The sequence below is a fragment of the Monopterus albus genome, unplaced genomic scaffold, assembly GCF_001952655.1.
Source record: "Monopterus albus unplaced genomic scaffold, M_albus_1.0 scaffold98.1, whole genome shotgun sequence".
NCBI classification, from domain to species: domain Eukaryota; kingdom Metazoa; phylum Chordata; class Actinopteri; order Synbranchiformes; family Synbranchidae; genus Monopterus; species Monopterus albus.
Genome location: NW_018127978.1, coordinates 1,201,341 through 1,219,197, shown reverse-complemented (window position 1 = coordinate 1,219,197; position 17,857 = coordinate 1,201,341). Strand labels below are relative to the sequence as shown.

General features: G+C 44.4%; 3 protein-coding genes across 4 annotated transcripts in view; all 3 read left to right on the top strand.

The window, feature by feature from the left end:
• Positions 1-11,232, top strand: part of thop1 (thimet oligopeptidase 1) — a 16,804-nt gene extending 5,572 nt beyond the window's left edge. Inside the window, exons 3-14 of the mRNA XM_020609050.1 lie at positions 3,338-3,486; positions 3,732-3,839; positions 4,116-4,218; positions 4,305-4,462; positions 5,278-5,413; positions 6,026-6,168; positions 6,997-7,220; positions 7,372-7,573; positions 9,070-9,256; positions 9,528-9,656; positions 10,105-10,241; positions 10,940-11,232. Of these exons, the coding sequence (XP_020464706.1) occupies positions 3,338-3,486; positions 3,732-3,839; positions 4,116-4,218; positions 4,305-4,462; positions 5,278-5,413; positions 6,026-6,168; positions 6,997-7,220; positions 7,372-7,573; positions 9,070-9,256; positions 9,528-9,656; positions 10,105-10,241; positions 10,940-11,101 (1,838 nt within the window). The 3' untranslated portion in view covers positions 11,102-11,232. The remainder of the gene's footprint in view (positions 1-3,337; positions 3,487-3,731; positions 3,840-4,115; positions 4,219-4,304; positions 4,463-5,277; positions 5,414-6,025; positions 6,169-6,996; positions 7,221-7,371; positions 7,574-9,069; positions 9,257-9,527; positions 9,657-10,104; positions 10,242-10,939) is intronic.
• Positions 11,233-11,689: 457 nt separating this feature from the next.
• LOC109965283 (N-acetyltransferase 9-like protein) lies at positions 11,690-14,955 on the top strand. Of its 2 annotated transcripts, XM_020609163.1 has the most exons (3): positions 11,690-11,995; positions 12,633-12,773; positions 12,874-14,955. In XM_020609163.1, exons 1-3 carry the CDS (start codon positions 11,899-11,901, stop codon positions 13,122-13,124), a joined length of 489 nt encoding a protein of 162 aa, XP_020464819.1. In that variant the 5' UTR covers positions 11,690-11,898; the 3' UTR covers positions 13,125-14,955. The 2 variants fall into 2 exon arrangements, with proteins under 2 accessions (XP_020464819.1, XP_020464818.1); XM_020609162.1 differs by having other exon boundaries at positions 12,633-14,955.
• Positions 14,956-15,945: 990 nt separating this feature from the next.
• The window catches only part of nwd1 (NACHT and WD repeat domain containing 1), a 17,351-nt gene continuing 15,439 nt past the window's right edge, over positions 15,946-17,857 (top strand). Inside the window, exons 1-3 of the mRNA XM_020609080.1 lie at positions 15,946-16,165; positions 17,086-17,171; positions 17,295-17,411. Coding sequence (XP_020464736.1) covers positions 15,946-16,165; positions 17,086-17,171; positions 17,295-17,411 — 423 coding nt within the window. The remainder of the gene's footprint in view (positions 16,166-17,085; positions 17,172-17,294; positions 17,412-17,857) is intronic.

The window sequence follows — 17,857 nt, the reverse complement described above, 5'->3', positions numbered from 1 at the left end:
AATGCAGAGCAGAAGCTACAGAAGGTAGAGGAGTTGAAGAGGAATCTGACATCACAGCAGACGTTTTCACCAAAGTGAAATCACACAGTGAAGCTGCTGTGAAAGTAAGTTTTATTGGGACAGAGGAGAAAATCAGCCCGGACATTTACTGAGGGAGAGTTTCTGAAGAGCTGCATGATTAAAGTGTGCGACATCTTGTGTCCAGACAAAAAGTAGGTGTTTGCAAATGTAAGCCTTAGCAGAAATATGGTTCAAGTTTATTTATTTTGGAATAATATCGTATCCTGCCTGTTCCTATTCATATTTATGTAAAAAAAAAAAAAGGTTTAGTTTTAGTCTGTTTAATAAATTTTTATCCTGTTCAGCCTGCGATCTAAAGTGTGCTTTGAGTTTTGGCCCCCTGTGCGATTGAGTTTGACACCCCTGATGTAGACTATAAAAATGCAGAAAATGTCACATTCAGAATCCAGAGTGAGTCAAACTGCAGTCTGCAAAAGTTTCCTCAGAGATTTGTGCTGCGACAGAAAACGTCTTTATTACTCATTAATAAACAAACGGAGTACGTGTTTAGAAAATCCAGGGCAACCGGGGTCATGCAAGTTAATATTTGTAATAAAGGCCCAATGCTGCTTTTTGCCCTGACAAGAGCCACGTCCAAGGTGTCATACATACCTGAACTCTCTAATCCCAAATTTATAAATGTAGTGACACTTGGAAAAGTAGATGACTGAAATGGTTTCCAGGGAGCTTATGTTTCTCTGTGTTTTTTAAAAGTCTGTTTAGTATCTGCACAGTGACTGCAGATGAAAGTGAACTTCTACTGCAACTCTGATAAGATGGACTCACCACCTCAGTTAACCAGTTTGATGGGACAAACAGAGTATCTGTACTGGGATCCATCTTTCTTCACAGCTGATTCAGGTGGATGTTTTTTCATTAGTTTGGATCTGTGATCCAACATACCTGACTCAGTTCTCAATACATTAAAGAAAATAAAGTTTTCAGAGATTAAACTCACCAAAATCAAATTACTTGTCAAAATGAAAACTGTGTTGCACACCAGCAGAAACGAGTCACTATGATTATTAATGTCTGATCATGATAACTGACCTCCAGATACAGTGGTGTGAAAATGCGTTTGCCCCCTTACTGATTTCTTATCTTTTTGCATGTTTGTCACACTGTAATGTCTCAGATCGTCAAACAAATTTATATATTAGTCAAAGATAACACAAGTCAACACATCATGCAGTTTTTAAATGAAGGTTTTTATTATTAAGGGAAAACAAAATCCAAAACTATATAGCCCTGTGTGAACAAGTGTTTCCCCCCCTGTCAAAACACTGGTTTATCGCACCTGAGTTCAATTTCTCTAGCCACACCCAGGCCTGATTACTGCCACACCTGTTCGCAATCAAGAAATCACTTAAATAGGACCTGCCTGACAAAGTGAAGTAGACCAAAAGATCCTCAAAAGCTAGACATCATACCGAGATCCAAAGAAATTCAAAACCAAATGAGAAAGAGAATAATGGAGCTCTATCAGTCCGGAAAAGGTTATAAAGCCATTTCTAAAGCTTTGGGACTGCAGCGAACCACAGTGAGAGCCATTATCCACAAATGGCGAAAACATGGAACAGTGGAGAACCTTCCCAGGAGTGGCCGGCCGACCAAAATTACCCCAAGAGCGCAGCGACAACTCATCCAAGAGGTCACAAAAGACCCCACAACAACATCCAAAGAACTGCAGGCCTCACTTGCCTCAGTTAAGGTGAGTGTTCATGACTCCACCATAAGAAAGAGACTGGGCAAAAATGGTTTGCATGGCAGAGTTCCAAGACGAAAACCACTGCTGAGCAAAAAGAACATAAAGGCTCGTCTCAGTTTTGCCAGAAAACATCTTGATGATCCCCAAGACTTTTGGGATAATACTCTGTGGACAGACGAGACAAAAGTTGAACTTTTTGGAAGGTGTGTGTCCCATTATGTGTGGCGTAAAAGTAACACCGCATTTCAGAAAAAGAACATCATACCAACAGTAAAATATGGTGGTGGTAGTGTGATGGTCTGGGGCTGTTTTGCTGCTTCAGGCCCTGGAAGACTTGCTGTGATAAATGGAACCATGAATTCTGCTGTGTACCAAAATATCCTGAAGGAGAATGTCCGGCCATCCGTTTGTGACCTCAAGCTGAAGCGAACTTGGGTTCTGCAGCAGGACAATGATCCAAAGCACACCAGCAAGTCCACTTCTGAATGGCTGAAGAAAAACAAAATGAAGACTTTGGAGTGGCCTAGTCAAAGTCCTGACCTGAATCCAATTGAGATGCTGTGGCATGACCTTAAAAAGGCAGTTCATGCCCGAAAACCCTCCAATGTGGCTGACTTACAACAATTCTGCAAAGATGAGTGGGCCAAAATTCCTCCACAGCGCTGTAAAAGACTCATGGCAAGTTATCGAAAACGCTTGATTGCAGTTGTTGCTGCTAAGGGTGGCCCAACCAGTTATTAGGTTTAGGGGGCAAACACTTTTTCACACCACTGTATTTCTGCAGTTTGTGCAGTCAACCATCATGAACCTGACAGCGCAGTCAGGTTGGTGGTCCATTGTGAGCACAGCAGCAAAGCTGATTCAGCAGAATCATTCTTTGATGGTAAAGACTCATCAGCAGTTTGTAGAGAAAGTGGCTGAACCAGCTTCTGCCACAACAGAGACAAACTGAAGCTTTGTTTGGACAAAACGCCTCCATCACAGATGCTGCTGCTGCTGCTGCAGGAGGACATAGTTTTGACATCAGTTCGCACAGTCAGACTTTGAGAGTGAGATCCTGTAGGAACAATCAGATTAATGCTCGCTGCATTTCTGTGGAAGCCCAGTGCAACCAGGAAGAGAAAAACGGAGAAGAAATGTAATAAATGGCAAAGAAGGAAATGTCAAAATGGTCATTATTACTTAGTCAGAATTAGAAAATTATAAATAGGAACTGTGGTTTAACCTTCATTTTTCCCCCTGTAGTCAGTTCAGGGTGAAACTCTTTCAGGGCCGGTGTAGAGAGTAAGAAAAGTTAGGACTCAGACCTTTACTCACCTACATATGAGCATGTCAGGATTGTTTTAAGACCAACTTGAAAAATCCAAAACCACATGGATTCTGATCTGACCGTTCTGATGGCGCTTGCACAGTCAGAGGTCGGAGAGGAATTGGGTCTGAGGACATCTGGTCTGGTCTGTTCACACTGCTGTGGACACACCAGGTCTGGGTCACTTCAGCTGGGATTTGTACAGAGACTTGGTGTGGCATCTCTCCTGTACAATCCTGACCCTGCCCCTTGTATTTCAGTCCAGAGAAACATGCTGGACTTCCCGCAGCACGTGTCTCCCTGTAAGGAGGTCCGAGCAGCTAGCACTGAGGCTGACAAACATCTGTCAGATTTTGATGTGGAGATGAGCATGAGGGAGGATGTCTACCAGAGGATCATGGCCCTGGAGGTGAGCTCACAGTGGCAGAGTACTGATGCATGGAAAGGTAGGTAGGCAGATGCACAGAAAGATGTTTGGTTGATCTTTCTTTCCTTACTTTTACATTGGATGTCTGGGCTCGGCTCACAGGTAAATTACATCATTTAACTGACCAGTAAAAGTAATACAACACTATACTTGCAAGGAAGTATACCAGGATACCACTGAACTTTGACTGGATTCTTCTTATTGAGTGTTTTCGCCTCTGTCTGCAGAAGAAGATTGACTGTGAGAGCCTCACTGCAGAGTCGAAGCGTTACATGGAGCGACTGATCAAACTGGGGAAGAGGAACGGCCTCCACCTGCCAAAAGAGACGCAAGAGGTGAAGGCTGAGTCTTTCTGACCTTTTATTTTTCCGGCCACACTTCACTGAGAGCAGTGCTGTGTCACTAGCCTGCCTCTCTAAACCTGAGACCACCACTGATGCCAGCTGTTTACTGAAGGAAGCAGTCGCTGATTTTCTCTCTTTGCCTTATTTTGCACAAACCCCATCCAGAGACTAACGGCACAGACGAGTGTGGTGTAGTCACTGTAACGTGTGTGAATCCAGACCCTGGTTCAGCTCTTTAGTCTTTTCTGCCTTCTGTTGCTGTGACAGGAGATCAAAACCATCAAGAAACAGCTGAGCAACCTGTGCATCGATTTCAGCAAGAACCTGAACGAGGACACCACCAGTCTGTCCTTCACCAGAGACGAGCTGGGTGAGTCCTCTGTGCTGTGGACCTGTCAGTCAGTGTGCCCTGGTCTTCCTATCTCGGTGCTAAAGACGGTCGCCTCTGGGTTTCAGGCGGCCTCCCCGAGGACTTCCTGAGCTCGCTGGAGAAGGATGGAGAGAAGCTGAAGGTCACTCTGAAATATCCTCATTACTTCCCCACCATGAAGAAATGCTTTGTACCAGAAACCCGCAGGCAGCTGGAGGAGGCCTTCAACTCCCGCTGCAAAGAGGTGAGACTGGAAAGCCACACATTTAAGTATTCGCGATTCTTTGAAGCACAAATGATTTAAGAGCAAAACTGAAGGAGGTGAGACTAAAATCCAGACAGACTGACGCATATCCCATAGAGAGGAAGTGCAGGTGTCAGGGTTTCAAACCGTCAAATACAAAACATTACAATAAATGTTCGTCTCTCTGTGCACTTTTTACACACAGTCAGTATTTCTAAATCACTGTAAGCCGACTGACTTATGACTGACTTTCCGCTGATGATGATGATGATGATGATGATAATAATAATAATCCAGAATTGTGGCCCTCCATAGGCACCAGGTCCAGACCGATTATCCATCCTGATTATCTAGACCACATTATTATTTTAGAGCTCCAATATAGTGAGCACAGCTGAAACCCCTCACTGAGCAGGAGACTGTCTCCACACAGCTCCAGTAAGATCCATGATCCCCATTCATTCAGACTGCAGTGTCCTGCTGCAGTCTGACAGGACCTGCCACAGTTTCATAATGAACTGAACATATTTTTTCATTTCTCATAAAAGATTTTTTGCACCATTGCTTCAGCAAAGCATCTCTCACTCCCAGTCAGTGTGCTGTTGCTAGTGCAGAACCAACAGTTCAGATGGACAGTAGTGGGATATTATTGTCTAATAGTCAAATAGTAAAATGTGTGGGTGTGTTGGATTTTCACGAGTTGGAATCTTGTCAGTGACATGACCATGTTCCCAGAGGGTAAGACGTTGCACACAGAAATCAAAGGGGCCAAACCTGCAGACCCCGGCCCTCTCAGAGAGTCTCTGTGTTCTTAGGAGAACTCGGTGATTCTGAAGAAGCTGGTGGAGCTCCGGGCTCAGAAGTGCTCGTTACTCGGGTTCAGCACACACGCTGACTTCATCCTGGAGATGAACATGGCCAAGTCTGGAAAGAAGGTGGCTGGCTTCCTGGGTGAGTGCTGCGCTCTGAGACAGCGCAGGAGCAAAATGTTGATAGGGTGACATGTTCAAATATTTTTGATGATGGTCAAATAAACCATGGGTGTGACTTCTCTAATAAAACGATACAAACGTGCTTTTAAAACATTTGGCCAGTGGTCTAATAGACTTCAGAGGCTTGCCTATTACATCATTGTTGGGGACGGGCTAGGGAATTCAGAAACTAGCTTAACACATTTTTGTTGGGAATATCAACATCAACATGCTAACAATAAGACATCTGTTCTTTAGGAGCATTTCTCTTGCTCAGCTACAAATATTGTGATGTATCAAGGAAACTAGGATCCTGTTATGTCACGAGAGTCTTGTTTCAGGAGTTGGTATGTGATTCCTGCTCCACGTTCTGTTCACAGATTACAGCTCATGTTTTCAGGTAACTTAAATGGCTGCTGTTGAAACAGATGGTGTTCTGTTTCTACTATGAGGGATCCAGTGGTGAAACAAAGCAAATGCTCCTTATTAAGATGTCAGAAACATGAACACAGGTGTTTTGTGATTTTTATTTATTTATTTTTTATTTATTTATTTATTTATTTATTTATTTTCCTTCTCTGTTTTATTTCAGAGGAGCTGGCTCGTAAGCTGAAGACCCTGGGTGATGAAGAGCGGGCAGTCATCCTCAAACTGAAGGAGGAGGAGTGTCAGAAGAGAGGACTGCCTTTCAACGGAGAGCTGCATGCCTGGGACACCCGCTATTTCATGACCCAGGTAAGGGCTGCACACCTGAGATACCACTGCTGCAATGACAGTAAAGTTATTTCCACGTCCCAGCTGCAGCTTCCCAGACCTGGTGTGTCCACAGCAGTGTGAACAGACCAGACCAGATGTCCTCAGAACAGATCTGGGTCACCTGTGTATGTGCTCCTAGACCTGATTCCTCTCTGACCTCTGACTGTGTGAGCGCCGTCAGAACGGTCAGATCAGAATCCATGTGGTCATTTTAACATCTCCCCCTCTACACATACGGCCCGTCGTCATCATTCGGTGTCGGTAACAGTAAACATGGAGGAGAGCGACGACAGCGATGGGGTCAGTGGAGAGACCAGGACGTTTCACATGTGGTGGGCGTTTATGGAGAAGCTTCTGATCAGGCCAAACTGGAAAGAACATATTGTAACCCAGCAGTTTGGGAGGAAACTGGGTCATTTGACCGTCGCACACATGACCTGGTTGTTATTCTTGTGCGCACATGGCTCACATTTCAGTTGCATCTGTGCATGTGTGGCAGTTTAGGAGCTGAGCGGTGTTCACACCGGAGCTGGGTACATGGCCCTGGCACACACGGACGGGAAGATCTGAGCGTTAAGGCCTGATGTGAATGCAGCCTTATTTAGATCAGTGGCCGTGTTCACAAAACATCCTTTGCACTTGACATAAATATGATCTGCATCAGCCGCTGATGAAAGAGCAGAGAAACACAAAGATTTTTCCTGTGTGACTTGGGATCTAATTAAACACTGGTGTGAGGTCCACAGAAAGATGTTTTCTGATCTCGTATCCTCTCTCTTTCATTTTGTTGCTTCCTTCTCATCTCAGGTGGAGGAGACTCAGTACGCAGTGGATCAGAACCTGCTCAAGGAGTATTTTCCCATGGAGGTGGTGACTCAGGGTCTGTTGGACATCTACCAGGAGTTGCTCAGCCTGACCTTCGAGCTGGTGGACAGAGCTTCCGTCTGGCACCCTGATGTCACTCTGTACTGTGTGAAGGACCGCAGCACTGGTCAGGTGGTCGGCCAGTTCTACTTGGACCTCTACCCCAGGTGAGGGCTCAGTGAGCTGGATGACAGGGTGGTAGAAAGCACCATAAGCATTTGTTGACTGTGAATGTGCTGGTGTGAAGCAGTGAAGTCTCTCAGCTGGGTCTGAAAGTCTCCAGGTGTCTCACTGTCTTCTCCTTGCTGTTCGATGCAGAGAGGGAAAGTACGGTCACGCCGCCTGCTTTGGCCTGCAGCCCGGCTGTCTGCTGTCCGACGGCACACGGCAGATGTCAGTGGCCGCCATGGTGGCTAACTTCAGCAAGCCAACAGCTGAAGCTCCGTCACTCCTGCAGCATGACGAGGTGGAGACATACTTCCATGAGTTTGGCCACGTCATGCATCAACTCTGCGCTGAGGTCAGTGGGTCACTGGAACCCTGACAACTTCTGGAGGAGTTTTAGTCTAAATTGCACAAACTGGATCAAGATTCAAGATTTTTATTTGCCATTTATGCATAAACAGACAGTCTAGGCATATAGGAATTCTTGTGCAGCTCCCCTTTGGAGTCAAGTAAGGAGTCAAAAGCCAGAAAGAACACTTGGTCTTAAAATAAAAAGTTAAGGGCGACAAAGTATTAAAGCACAATACACAAAAAATAGGTTAATAGAACTTCAAACATCGCACTTAGTAATTCACATGGTGGAGTTGGATATGTCATTACAATTGGTGAGGTAGTAAGGGGTTATTGCATATATTCTCACATTTTGTATTTGCCATCAGTCTTACTGCAGCAGAGAAAAAGCTGTTGTAAAGTCGAGTTCTGTGTGTGATGATACTGTCCGCCCTGCTGTGCCTGAGGCTGTAGGTGCAGTTTTTGTGTCTGAGCAGAGAGAGAGCTGGGTGGGGGGGATCCCTGAGTATGTTCTCTGCCCTTTTATGACAGCGCTGTGTGTACAGTGTGTCCATAGCACCCTGTGTGGTGTTACCATACCAGACAGTGATGCCAGTGGTGAGGATGCTCTACCAGTCCTCTATAAGCCTGGGTGAGGGGGCAACAGCTCAACCAAGCTTTTCTGATGTGGTTCCACAAGGCGCTTCTCGGTGTGCGATGTCACAGTTCACTCACTCAAACAGGAGTCCCTAAAATGTCTAATGTGCTGCTGAGGAATAAGTTTAGAAGCTCAGGCTCCAGTGTAGGTTCCAGGAGGCCCAGAAGCACTTTTTGTTTTATTTCTGGTTAGTAGTTTGTATTAGAACAAACATGCCTCTACATTGGACTTTATCTTTCAGCTTTAAATCTACCTATAGGTCAGAGTAGCAGCTCTGTTTCTGTCATGAATTAAGAAGTGGAGATGGTTCCTAATAGTGATACAGGATGGGACTTTATCACGGGATGAATAAAAAAAAAATCTGTTTCAGAATCAAAACACATGGCACAGTTTGGCCAGTAATGTCAGTATTTGGGCTGATAACAAAGACAGCCGTTTTGATGTTAACGAATGATAATGTGGAAAAACAAAGACTTGGACTTTGGGATGTTCCACATTCATTTCGGGACAGTTCTGGAAAGATGGTGAAAATAGTGAAGAGCCCCGGATTTACTGCAGGACTGTTGGATTAGACCGTCTTAGTGTGAGCTAGGTGTCCATAATAAACTGAATACTGAGTGTATGATGTGCCTGTAAGACGTGGTGGTTCTCATAAAACTGTAAATAACCAGGAAAAAAGCTTGAGAGCTCAAAGTGTGTTAAATAAATTTAAAGGTTTGTTTGGTACCTGATGTGCTGGCCATTGGGAGTCTGCAAGGATATTTCACTCAGCTTTGAATCCATCCATAGTAAAAGTAGGAATAAGCAGGATAGAGGATGGATGGATCTTGGAGGTGATGAATCATGTAGATCTACGTCTGCAGGCGGACTACGCCATGTTCAGCGGGACTCATGTGGAGCGTGACTTTGTGGAGGCCCCGTCTCAGATGTTGGAGAACTGGGTTTGGGAGAAGGAGCCTCTGCAGAGGATGTCCAGACACTACAAGACAGGAAACCCCATCCCTGACGAGCTGCTCGACAAACTCATCAAGTCCCGCATCGCCAACACTGGTATGTAGCGCACAGGAAACACACAGCCCCCCTAATGTGAAGAGACTGTCGCTGTCTCGCTGCAGTGCTACGAGTACCACAGTCCCTATCCAGCATATGACACAAACATGAAACAGACTGTGTGCATGTTAATGACTCGCATGATGAGATGTAATTCAGCAGTAATGTGACTTCTGGGCTGATGACAGGAAGCCTTTCCTTCTCTGTCAGAAGTCGTCATTAACCAGTGGGACAGCTGCTCTTTAACTGGTTCACTGTGACCCTGCTGCAGGTCTGTTTAACCTGAGGCAGATCGTCCTAGCCAAAGTGGATCAGGCTCTTCACACCAGGAACGGACTTGACCCTGCAGAGGAGTATGGACGGCTCTGTCAGGACATCCTGGGAATCCCTGCTTCACCAGGTCTCACGCTCACACACACTAACACCAGCTCTTACCAAAACTAATGTATGGACTCTTAAATGAGGTGGTTCACCAGCAGCAGTTGAATCCCCATAAAGTGACTGTGGATGCACAAACACACACTCTGCATGCACTTGGCAACAGCTGTTGTTAACTCTGTGGTGACACATCCTTAACAAGTCCAAAGTATAACAATTCCAGGCATTAAAATGTCTTAAATATTAGTTTGATAGGATTTAAAAATGATTGATCATGTTCAGGTGCTGAGGAGACAACAGTAGCACCGCCTGTTGTATACTGGCTCCATGTTCTAGTTCTGTCTCTCATCAGTCCATATCACACTGTAATGAAACTATAAATCCAAACCATCGTGGAACCAGGACATCAGCGGAATGCGCAGCCCGGTCAGAAGTTATCGAGAACACGTGTGTTTCTTTGTGTCCTGCAGGAACCAACATGCCGGCGACCTTTGGACACCTGGCTGGGGGTTATGATGCTCAGTACTATGGTTACCTGTGGAGCGAGGTGTTCTCCATGGACATGTTCTATGCTCGCTTCAAACTGGACGGAATCATGAACCCAAAGGTCAGATCCAGTCGTTCCGCAGAGTTTAACCAGCAAGCAGACTTTCTTTGTACAGCACCGTGCGCTACAGGGACAAAAAGGAGAACAGGGAAATAACATTTAAAATCAAGGAGAATAAAGTGCACAACCAACAAAATATGAAATTAGAAAATCAAGAGCAGGTGATTGTATGTGTAGAAATGTCTGGAGCTCTTTGTTGCTCCTCAGAGGTGGAGATGTTAAAGCAACCACAGATTCTGATCTGACCCTTCTGACAGCACTCGCACAGTCGGAGAGGAATCGTGTCTAGGAGCACATACGCAGGTGGCCCAGATCTGGTCTGGTCTGTTCACACTGCTGTGGACACATCAGGTTTGAGTCAGTACAGCTAGGATGTGGACACAGCCAAAGAGACTGAGCTACATTTTAAATCTGACTTTCTGGAAACCCCTGTTCTCCATCATGTTCAGGCTCAAATGAATACCACTTTCATCTGTTTCCCTTACAGAGATGGGTCCAGGACATGTTTAGCCTAGCTTAGCATAAATACTGGAAGCAGGGTGAAACTGTGAGCCTTGAAAAAGAAAACTCCACTTTCCAAGAACTCAAAGGTCCAGTCCCAGGTTCAACTGGTTAATTTACAGATACAGCTGCAGTAGGAGGTCGGGACTGTTAGAATAGATGTTGACTGAGTTTCTGTTGCCTGATTGGTCCTCCAGGTGGGTCTGGACTATAGGAAATGCATCCTGCGGCCCGGTGGCTCTGAGGATGCCTCTGAGATGCTGTGGAAGTTTCTTGGGCGGGAACCCAAACAGGAAGCAATCCTGCTGAGCAAAGGACTGACAGTGGACCTGGAAGCTGGCACGCCGTGTCCCTGCTGACCAATCACCGCAGCCAGCTCTGCCCCGAGCAGCGATCCACAAAGAACAATGGACTGACTGATTTCTAGAAAAATTGTAAAATGTTATCTGATATGGAAAACAATACCCATAAATAAAATGATTTGAGGTGATGTCCTGTGTGGTTGAATATCTGATGCTACTCAAACACATGAATCTGCCATTACTGATTACAAGAGTGAAGTTTAGTTTATTGTTATCAGTCCTATTGGTGTTTGTGTGGTTTGGAACCATGAAGATAAACGAGAACACTACTGGAGGGACTCAAAGTTGTGTTGGTTCCTTAGAGTGCAAACCATGTGTCCAGGTAACGTTAACACCTGATCAGTCTTGTACAGTCTTGATACGCGAAGCCCGTCACGTTTTTCTTTTATTGTCCTCTGCTGATATCTTTAGTGATGAGTGTTTGAATATCATTCCTTTACTATCAATGTTTAAACATGGTGGATGGGTTTTATTTTGACTTCTAAATAAGTTGCCAACTAATAATAATGTTGAGAAAATGATCTCATCACAAGTTCCATTTAGTAGCTTTTCTGGAGCTTTCGATCCTATCATACAGTCTCATTTGTCTTTGAGCATCTGAAAGCTTTTTGTCCAGGCTGACAGAGGGTGGAGAAATAACTTAGGACAGGTGACACATCTGATCCTTTTTAACTGGCACAGCAGAACCAGCTCCAGTCCTTTGGCATCTGGATACATGATTAAGTTAAAGCTGTAGAAACCTGCAGCCCCTGTCTCTTATCCACCTGTCTATACTCTTCAGGTATCATGAATGGATGAAGCGTCCTGAGCTGCAGCATCTGACAGCCTCAGAGACACTAACCCTGGAACAGGAGTACGACATGCAGGGGAGCTGGAGGGAAGATGATGACCGTAAGACTTCTTCTGCAGTAAATGTACACACAGAACATGCTCTTATTCATCCTCTAAAGCAGTTGTTATAAATCTGAAGACTTGCCAGACTTGCACCTTTAGCCTTAGATTTTTTTTCATGTGGATAACTGGACACCTTTATTTCTCTGAAAACTACCTAAATAAAACAGAGAGAGGAAAAAATCTTAGGTTGAACTGATCACACAGCAGTGGCTAGAACGATAAATCTGAGAGAACGTCTTTTACTTTTGTTAACTTATTCTGAGTTAGAGTAACAAGTTTTTAACATTCCGAATTTTTACAGTGCCTACATAAATAAGCTAACACATTGTCCAAATAACAGAAGCTTATTTAATACAACTTATGATAGGATAAAGTGAAATATGATTCAGTGACATTTGCTTTACGAGGTCAACACTGCTTTCAAGTTCTGTCCTTATGGCTTCCAAATCATTCCTTCCAGACATTCGTACCATCATCCATCAGATTTGTTGTTGTATGTGTTTATAAATAAATGGAAATCATTGGATATGATATGAAAATAAGGCATCATTCTTTCTGAGGTCATGCATTAGTAAAACCATTCAACTCTTACTTAAAGAAAACCTGTTTAATTTGACTTTTATTTTTTTGCTAGAGTACACATTCGTCGTCTTGGATAAGCAGCGATGGGGAGATCCCAGTATAGAAGAGGAGCAGTGCATGGTGGGAGATATCAACATGTTCCTGACAGACCCAACATACCTCTCCTCGGCTGAGCTGGAGATCATGATAGCAGGTACACCCAGTGTGTGTGTGTGGGGGGGTATACAGTGTCTGAGAGAACGTCTTTTACTTTCGTTAACTTATTCTGAGTTTTGGGGGGTGTCTTGCCCAAGGACAATTCGACACGTGGACTGGAGGCACCGAGATTCGAACCTTCAACCTTCTGGTTGGGAGACGACTGCTCTACCCACCGCACCACTGTCGCCTCCCCATCTTAAAAGTGGGGGTAGGGGGGAAAGCTATTTCATGCATCAGATTCCTCAGAGCGCCCACTGTTCCGGTGAGGAGCCCAGGTCCGAATTTAACTGTTGAAGCTGTCCTCTTAATGTGTTGGGAGACCATCAGCTGTGTTGTGTCAAGATAGTGTTAGTCTGCATCAGAGTCATCCTCCATGCTACCGATCCATACTATGGCATATATTCAACACAATGTGTGTTGGTTAATAGTACCAGTGTCTGCAGTGTTAATCTACAATGTGGAAAATAACATGACACTAAAAAAACAAGTGTTGAACTGCAGTTCCTCCAATGTCCTCTAGTGCTGTTGTATTGAAGTGAATGGGAAAACCTCTAAAGCCTGTGTAGTTCAATTCTGGCAGATAGTTTGACATCTGCTGGTGGGAGTCTGAGGGCCGACACCGGCGGTGGCCGCACTGCCCTCTTAGCCTCTGGGGGTAGAAGGCGTCCTCGTGCTGCACTCCGCTGACAGGTTTAATCCAGACAGCAGCTGAACGTGACAAGCTGATGGGGGCATGAAGGGTTGGTTATTTTCAGCAGGTACAGAGGAGGTGTCTCCCTGCTGGAGTTTATGATGTAATGTCCTCAGAGAGCTGCAGGTCAACAGCTCAGCTTTAACAAACAGCCTGAAGGTGAACCTGTAGAACAAACATGACAGAGATCATCTTTAACATGATCAACAACAACTCATCTGCTGCAGCTGTTTGGTTTTGTCTCTATAACAAAGCCACCACAGTGTTTGGTAACCCTTTGTGTTACAGGTCCACAATCACTTCTTGAAAGTTTCCTGGAAAGCAGCATGTTGTTTGGTACTAATGACAGGAACAACAGAGACAAAGCTTAGATGAATTGTTTTAGCTGGGGGGTGCTTGTTTTGTTTGAGTTTGTTATTGAATTACAGCTTAATTTTCATTAAAGAAATTTCTTTGCTTAAACCACAGAGAATCTTCACTCATTTCCATTAAAGGATTTCATGCTTCTGAACAGCTGGCGTCTTTAACTATTTCTCAGAGCTGTGAGAGTTGGCAGCTCCACAGTTACATTTATACTTAAATACCTAATTGTCTTCTGTACTTGATCGCCAACAGCATAACTTAGCAGTTTAACTCATCTGAAGACAAAAAACAAACTGTTTTCACTGGAAAATCCCTTAATCATTTTTAAAGGAGTAGATGAGTCCTTAATATGATTTTCAGAAGGATTTTTCAAGCATTAAAAAATGTACCACTGTTCAGAGCTGTAGGGCCCTTCAACAAAGGAGGAATTGCACACCAAAGCGCCAAAAAGACAAGTGTCAAATTCATTTTACAGACCCCTTAATTTTAAAGCATCTTAGAAAATGTCCTTAGAGGGCTCAGAACAGGATTCAGAATCACCAGAATAACAAACCATTCATTAAAATCAGCAGTGCGATCTCCTATGATCACTTTGGATCTGTAAGATATCCCCTTAGCTTTTAATACAGATCCTGCATTATTGATAGTGTGTAGTAAAATAAGCTTTAAGTGCTGGCCTGGTTTCAGACAAAACAGCGTTAGCTGCAGAGAGAAATGACCTGTATCTGCTGTTTACATGATGTTGGAAGAGCTTCAGGTGCAGCAGGCGACTACAGTAGCTTTGTTATCATTATCATCATCGTTCCTTCATCTTTTGTGCAATTAGCACTGAGCTGTATCTGAGAGGGTGGCCCCTGGGGACCCGCACCGACTCCCACCGGATCTGATCAGTAAACACTGAGTGGGTGAATTGAGCTGGTTCACAGTCCAAATGGGAACAATGCTCAAAGTCAGAGGAGGAGGAAAAGGAACATTACTGCATTTCTAGAAATCTGACTCGACTGATCTCACAGCTGATAAGCAGGGATGTTTCACATGGATTTCAGTTGCATCTGTATCCAAGACATTTAGCCTCCCTTAGCACGGAGGGAGAGGAAAGGGGAGAGGAGAGCAAAGAGGAGAGGGGAGTGGAGGAGAAAGGAGAGGAGAGCGGACAGGAGAGGAGAGGAGGGGGAAGAGAGCAGAGGAGAGAGGAGAGGGGGCAAAGAGAGGAGGAGAGGAGAGCAAAGAGGAGAGGATAGAGGAGAGGAGGGGAGGGGAAACAACTAGCACCAGTTGGCTGGACCTCTGCTGAATGAGGTCAGTCATTTTAAAGGGGGTGAATACTTTTTATAGGCAGTGTGTGTAATTTAAAGGATATATCTTAGAAAAGTGATCTTCGAATAAGGAAAATGAATATTTTGGTGTGTTATTACAATATTCATTCATTTTCTACCGCTTGTCCCTGAGCCGGAGCCAATCCCAGCCAATCAATTTAGAGACACCAGTCAACCTATGCCACATGTCTTTGGACTGTGGGAGGAAGCCGGAGTAGCCGGAGAGAACCCACACAAGCACGGGGAGAACATGCAAATGCCACACAGAAAGGTCCCGGGTGGGGCCCAAACCCGTAACCTTCTCGCTGTGAGGCAACGGTGCTAACCACTGCGCCACCGTGCTGCCCGTTATTACAACATGTTATAGATTTTTTTTTTTTTGCTTATGTGAAAAAATGTCTTGTTATAAAACTAACTCTTCGTTATTTTGGCATCTGTACACATCTGCAGCAGACGGCTGTGTTTGTCACCGTGACTGTTGAAGAGACCTGCAGCAGCCACTAAATCTCTAGGATACTGCAGTAAGTTTTAAAAAAAAAAAAGATCAGCAGCAATAAAAATATATATGATTTGTAGTAAATATGTAGAACGGCCTTCAGTGAGCATCCGATTCAGTAATAGGGATCGACTGTTTTCAGAACAGAGGATGTTGTCTTGGTCTCACGCACTGGATCCAGTTTTACTTGATTGCATCACTGCTAACAGTGAGTACAGTGACAGGTGTACTGCAGGTGCAGCATCAGGATCATGTGGGAGAACTGGTTGTCCTGGAGGAAAGTCTCTGAGGGAAACACAGGATGGAGACAGCAGCAGCTGAGGGAGATCAGACAGCTGAAGAAGAAGAAACAGGAGACAGTGGTCTCGGGCTGAAGATGATGATGGAGCATCCAGCAGCAGCGGGAGACGGAGCGGGGTGTGTCAGCCTGCAGGATATCCTGACAGGACGAGCAGATGGAGGTCAGGGGACAAAGACCAGCTCCAACATGATCCGAGTCTTCATCAGCTCCACGTTCACAGGTCAGAGCACCGTGGGCTCTCAGTTTCTGGTCCCTGTGTAATCAGATGGAAAGCAGGTCCTCCTGCTTCTGCCTGTCTGCATTTATGGGCTTGGTTTTAATCTATGACAGAAAAATGCAAGGAGAAATTCAAGTTTGTGAACATGTAGAGACTATGCGAAACTGTATTTGTGCACAGTTAAACTTTAAAGGCTTTAACACAGTTAAAGATAAAATATGCCCTTGAATTTTAAATGTGTACAGTAGATGTGTAACTCTGGTGTCAAACAGTTTTCTGCTTCCAATCTGTACGGGTCCATTTCAGTGGTGGCAAGTAACTAAATACACTGACTCAGGTACTGTACTTAAGTACAGCTCCCAGGTATCCGTTCTTCTCCTGAGTAATTCCATGTCCTGCTACTTCATACTGTGACTCCATGTCAGAGACAAACCGTGTACTTTTTACCGCACTACATGTACCTGATAACTTCACTTCCTTTCCAGAATCAGATGAATCAAACCAAACCCAGTAGAATCATCACACTCTATTGATCCCGGTGGGAAATCCACCAGCTACCCAGCAGGATGTAAAGTACTTCACAGTATAACTATATAAGGTAGTTACCATCAGCTCCACCTTTACTGTGTCTCTACTGGACACAGTAACGTATCAGTCACTATGATCCAGTATCAGAGACATTACTGGGACATGGGCCATTCTGCAGGACGAGTACTGGTACTGTTGGTACTTCAAGTAGATTTGGATGTTGGTACTTGGGTACCTTTGAGTGAAAGTTTGTCTCATGAATAAAACACTAAACCGGGATACTCATGTGCATATAAAGACTCATGGATTCAGAATAACCAGGTTACTAGAGTGCACGTGAAGCGTTCCCTGATTCTGCTGTGGCATCACTGACAGTTCCTCTGGTCTCTGGTCAGATATGAGCAGCGAGAGGAAGGCCTTGCTGGAGAAAGCTTACCCAGAAGTCCTCTCATTCTGTCGTAGCCTGGGGTTGGTATTTGAGGTCAGTTTCCTCTTGTAATGTCAACTTCAAACTGAAAACAATACTAATAAGAACAAGTGTATATAAGCAAAGTGCTTTTTCAGTAAATACCTGCTCTTTGATTGGTGATCACTTCCTGTTCAGGTGGTGGATCTGCGTTGGGGAATTCGAAACGTCCCGTCCGGAGACCACGAGTCCTGTGAGATCTTCCTGTGGGAGATTGAAAGGTGTAAGAAGATTTCAGCTGGTCCAGCGTTCGTTGTGAGTCTCTTTTTGGCCTCTAATTATAACTGACATTTGATAATACACAATCAAAGATTTCTGCATCGCTAGGCATGAGCTACAGTGGGTACGGAAAGTATTCAGACCCCCTTAAATTTTTCACTCTTTGTTATATTGCAGCCATATGCTAAAATCATTTAAGTTCATTTTTTTCCTCATTAATGTTCACACAGCACCCCATATTGACAGAAAAACACAGATTTTTTGACATTTTTGCAGATTTATTAAAAAAGAAAAACTGAAATATCACATGGTCATAAGTATTCAGACCCTTTGCTCAGTATTTAGTAGAAGCACCCTTTTGAGCTAATACAGCCATGAGTCTTTTTGGGAATGATGCAACAAGTTTTTCACACCTGCATTTGGGGATCCTCTGCCATTCCTCCTTGCAGATCCTCTCCAGTTCTGTCAGGTTGGATGGTAAA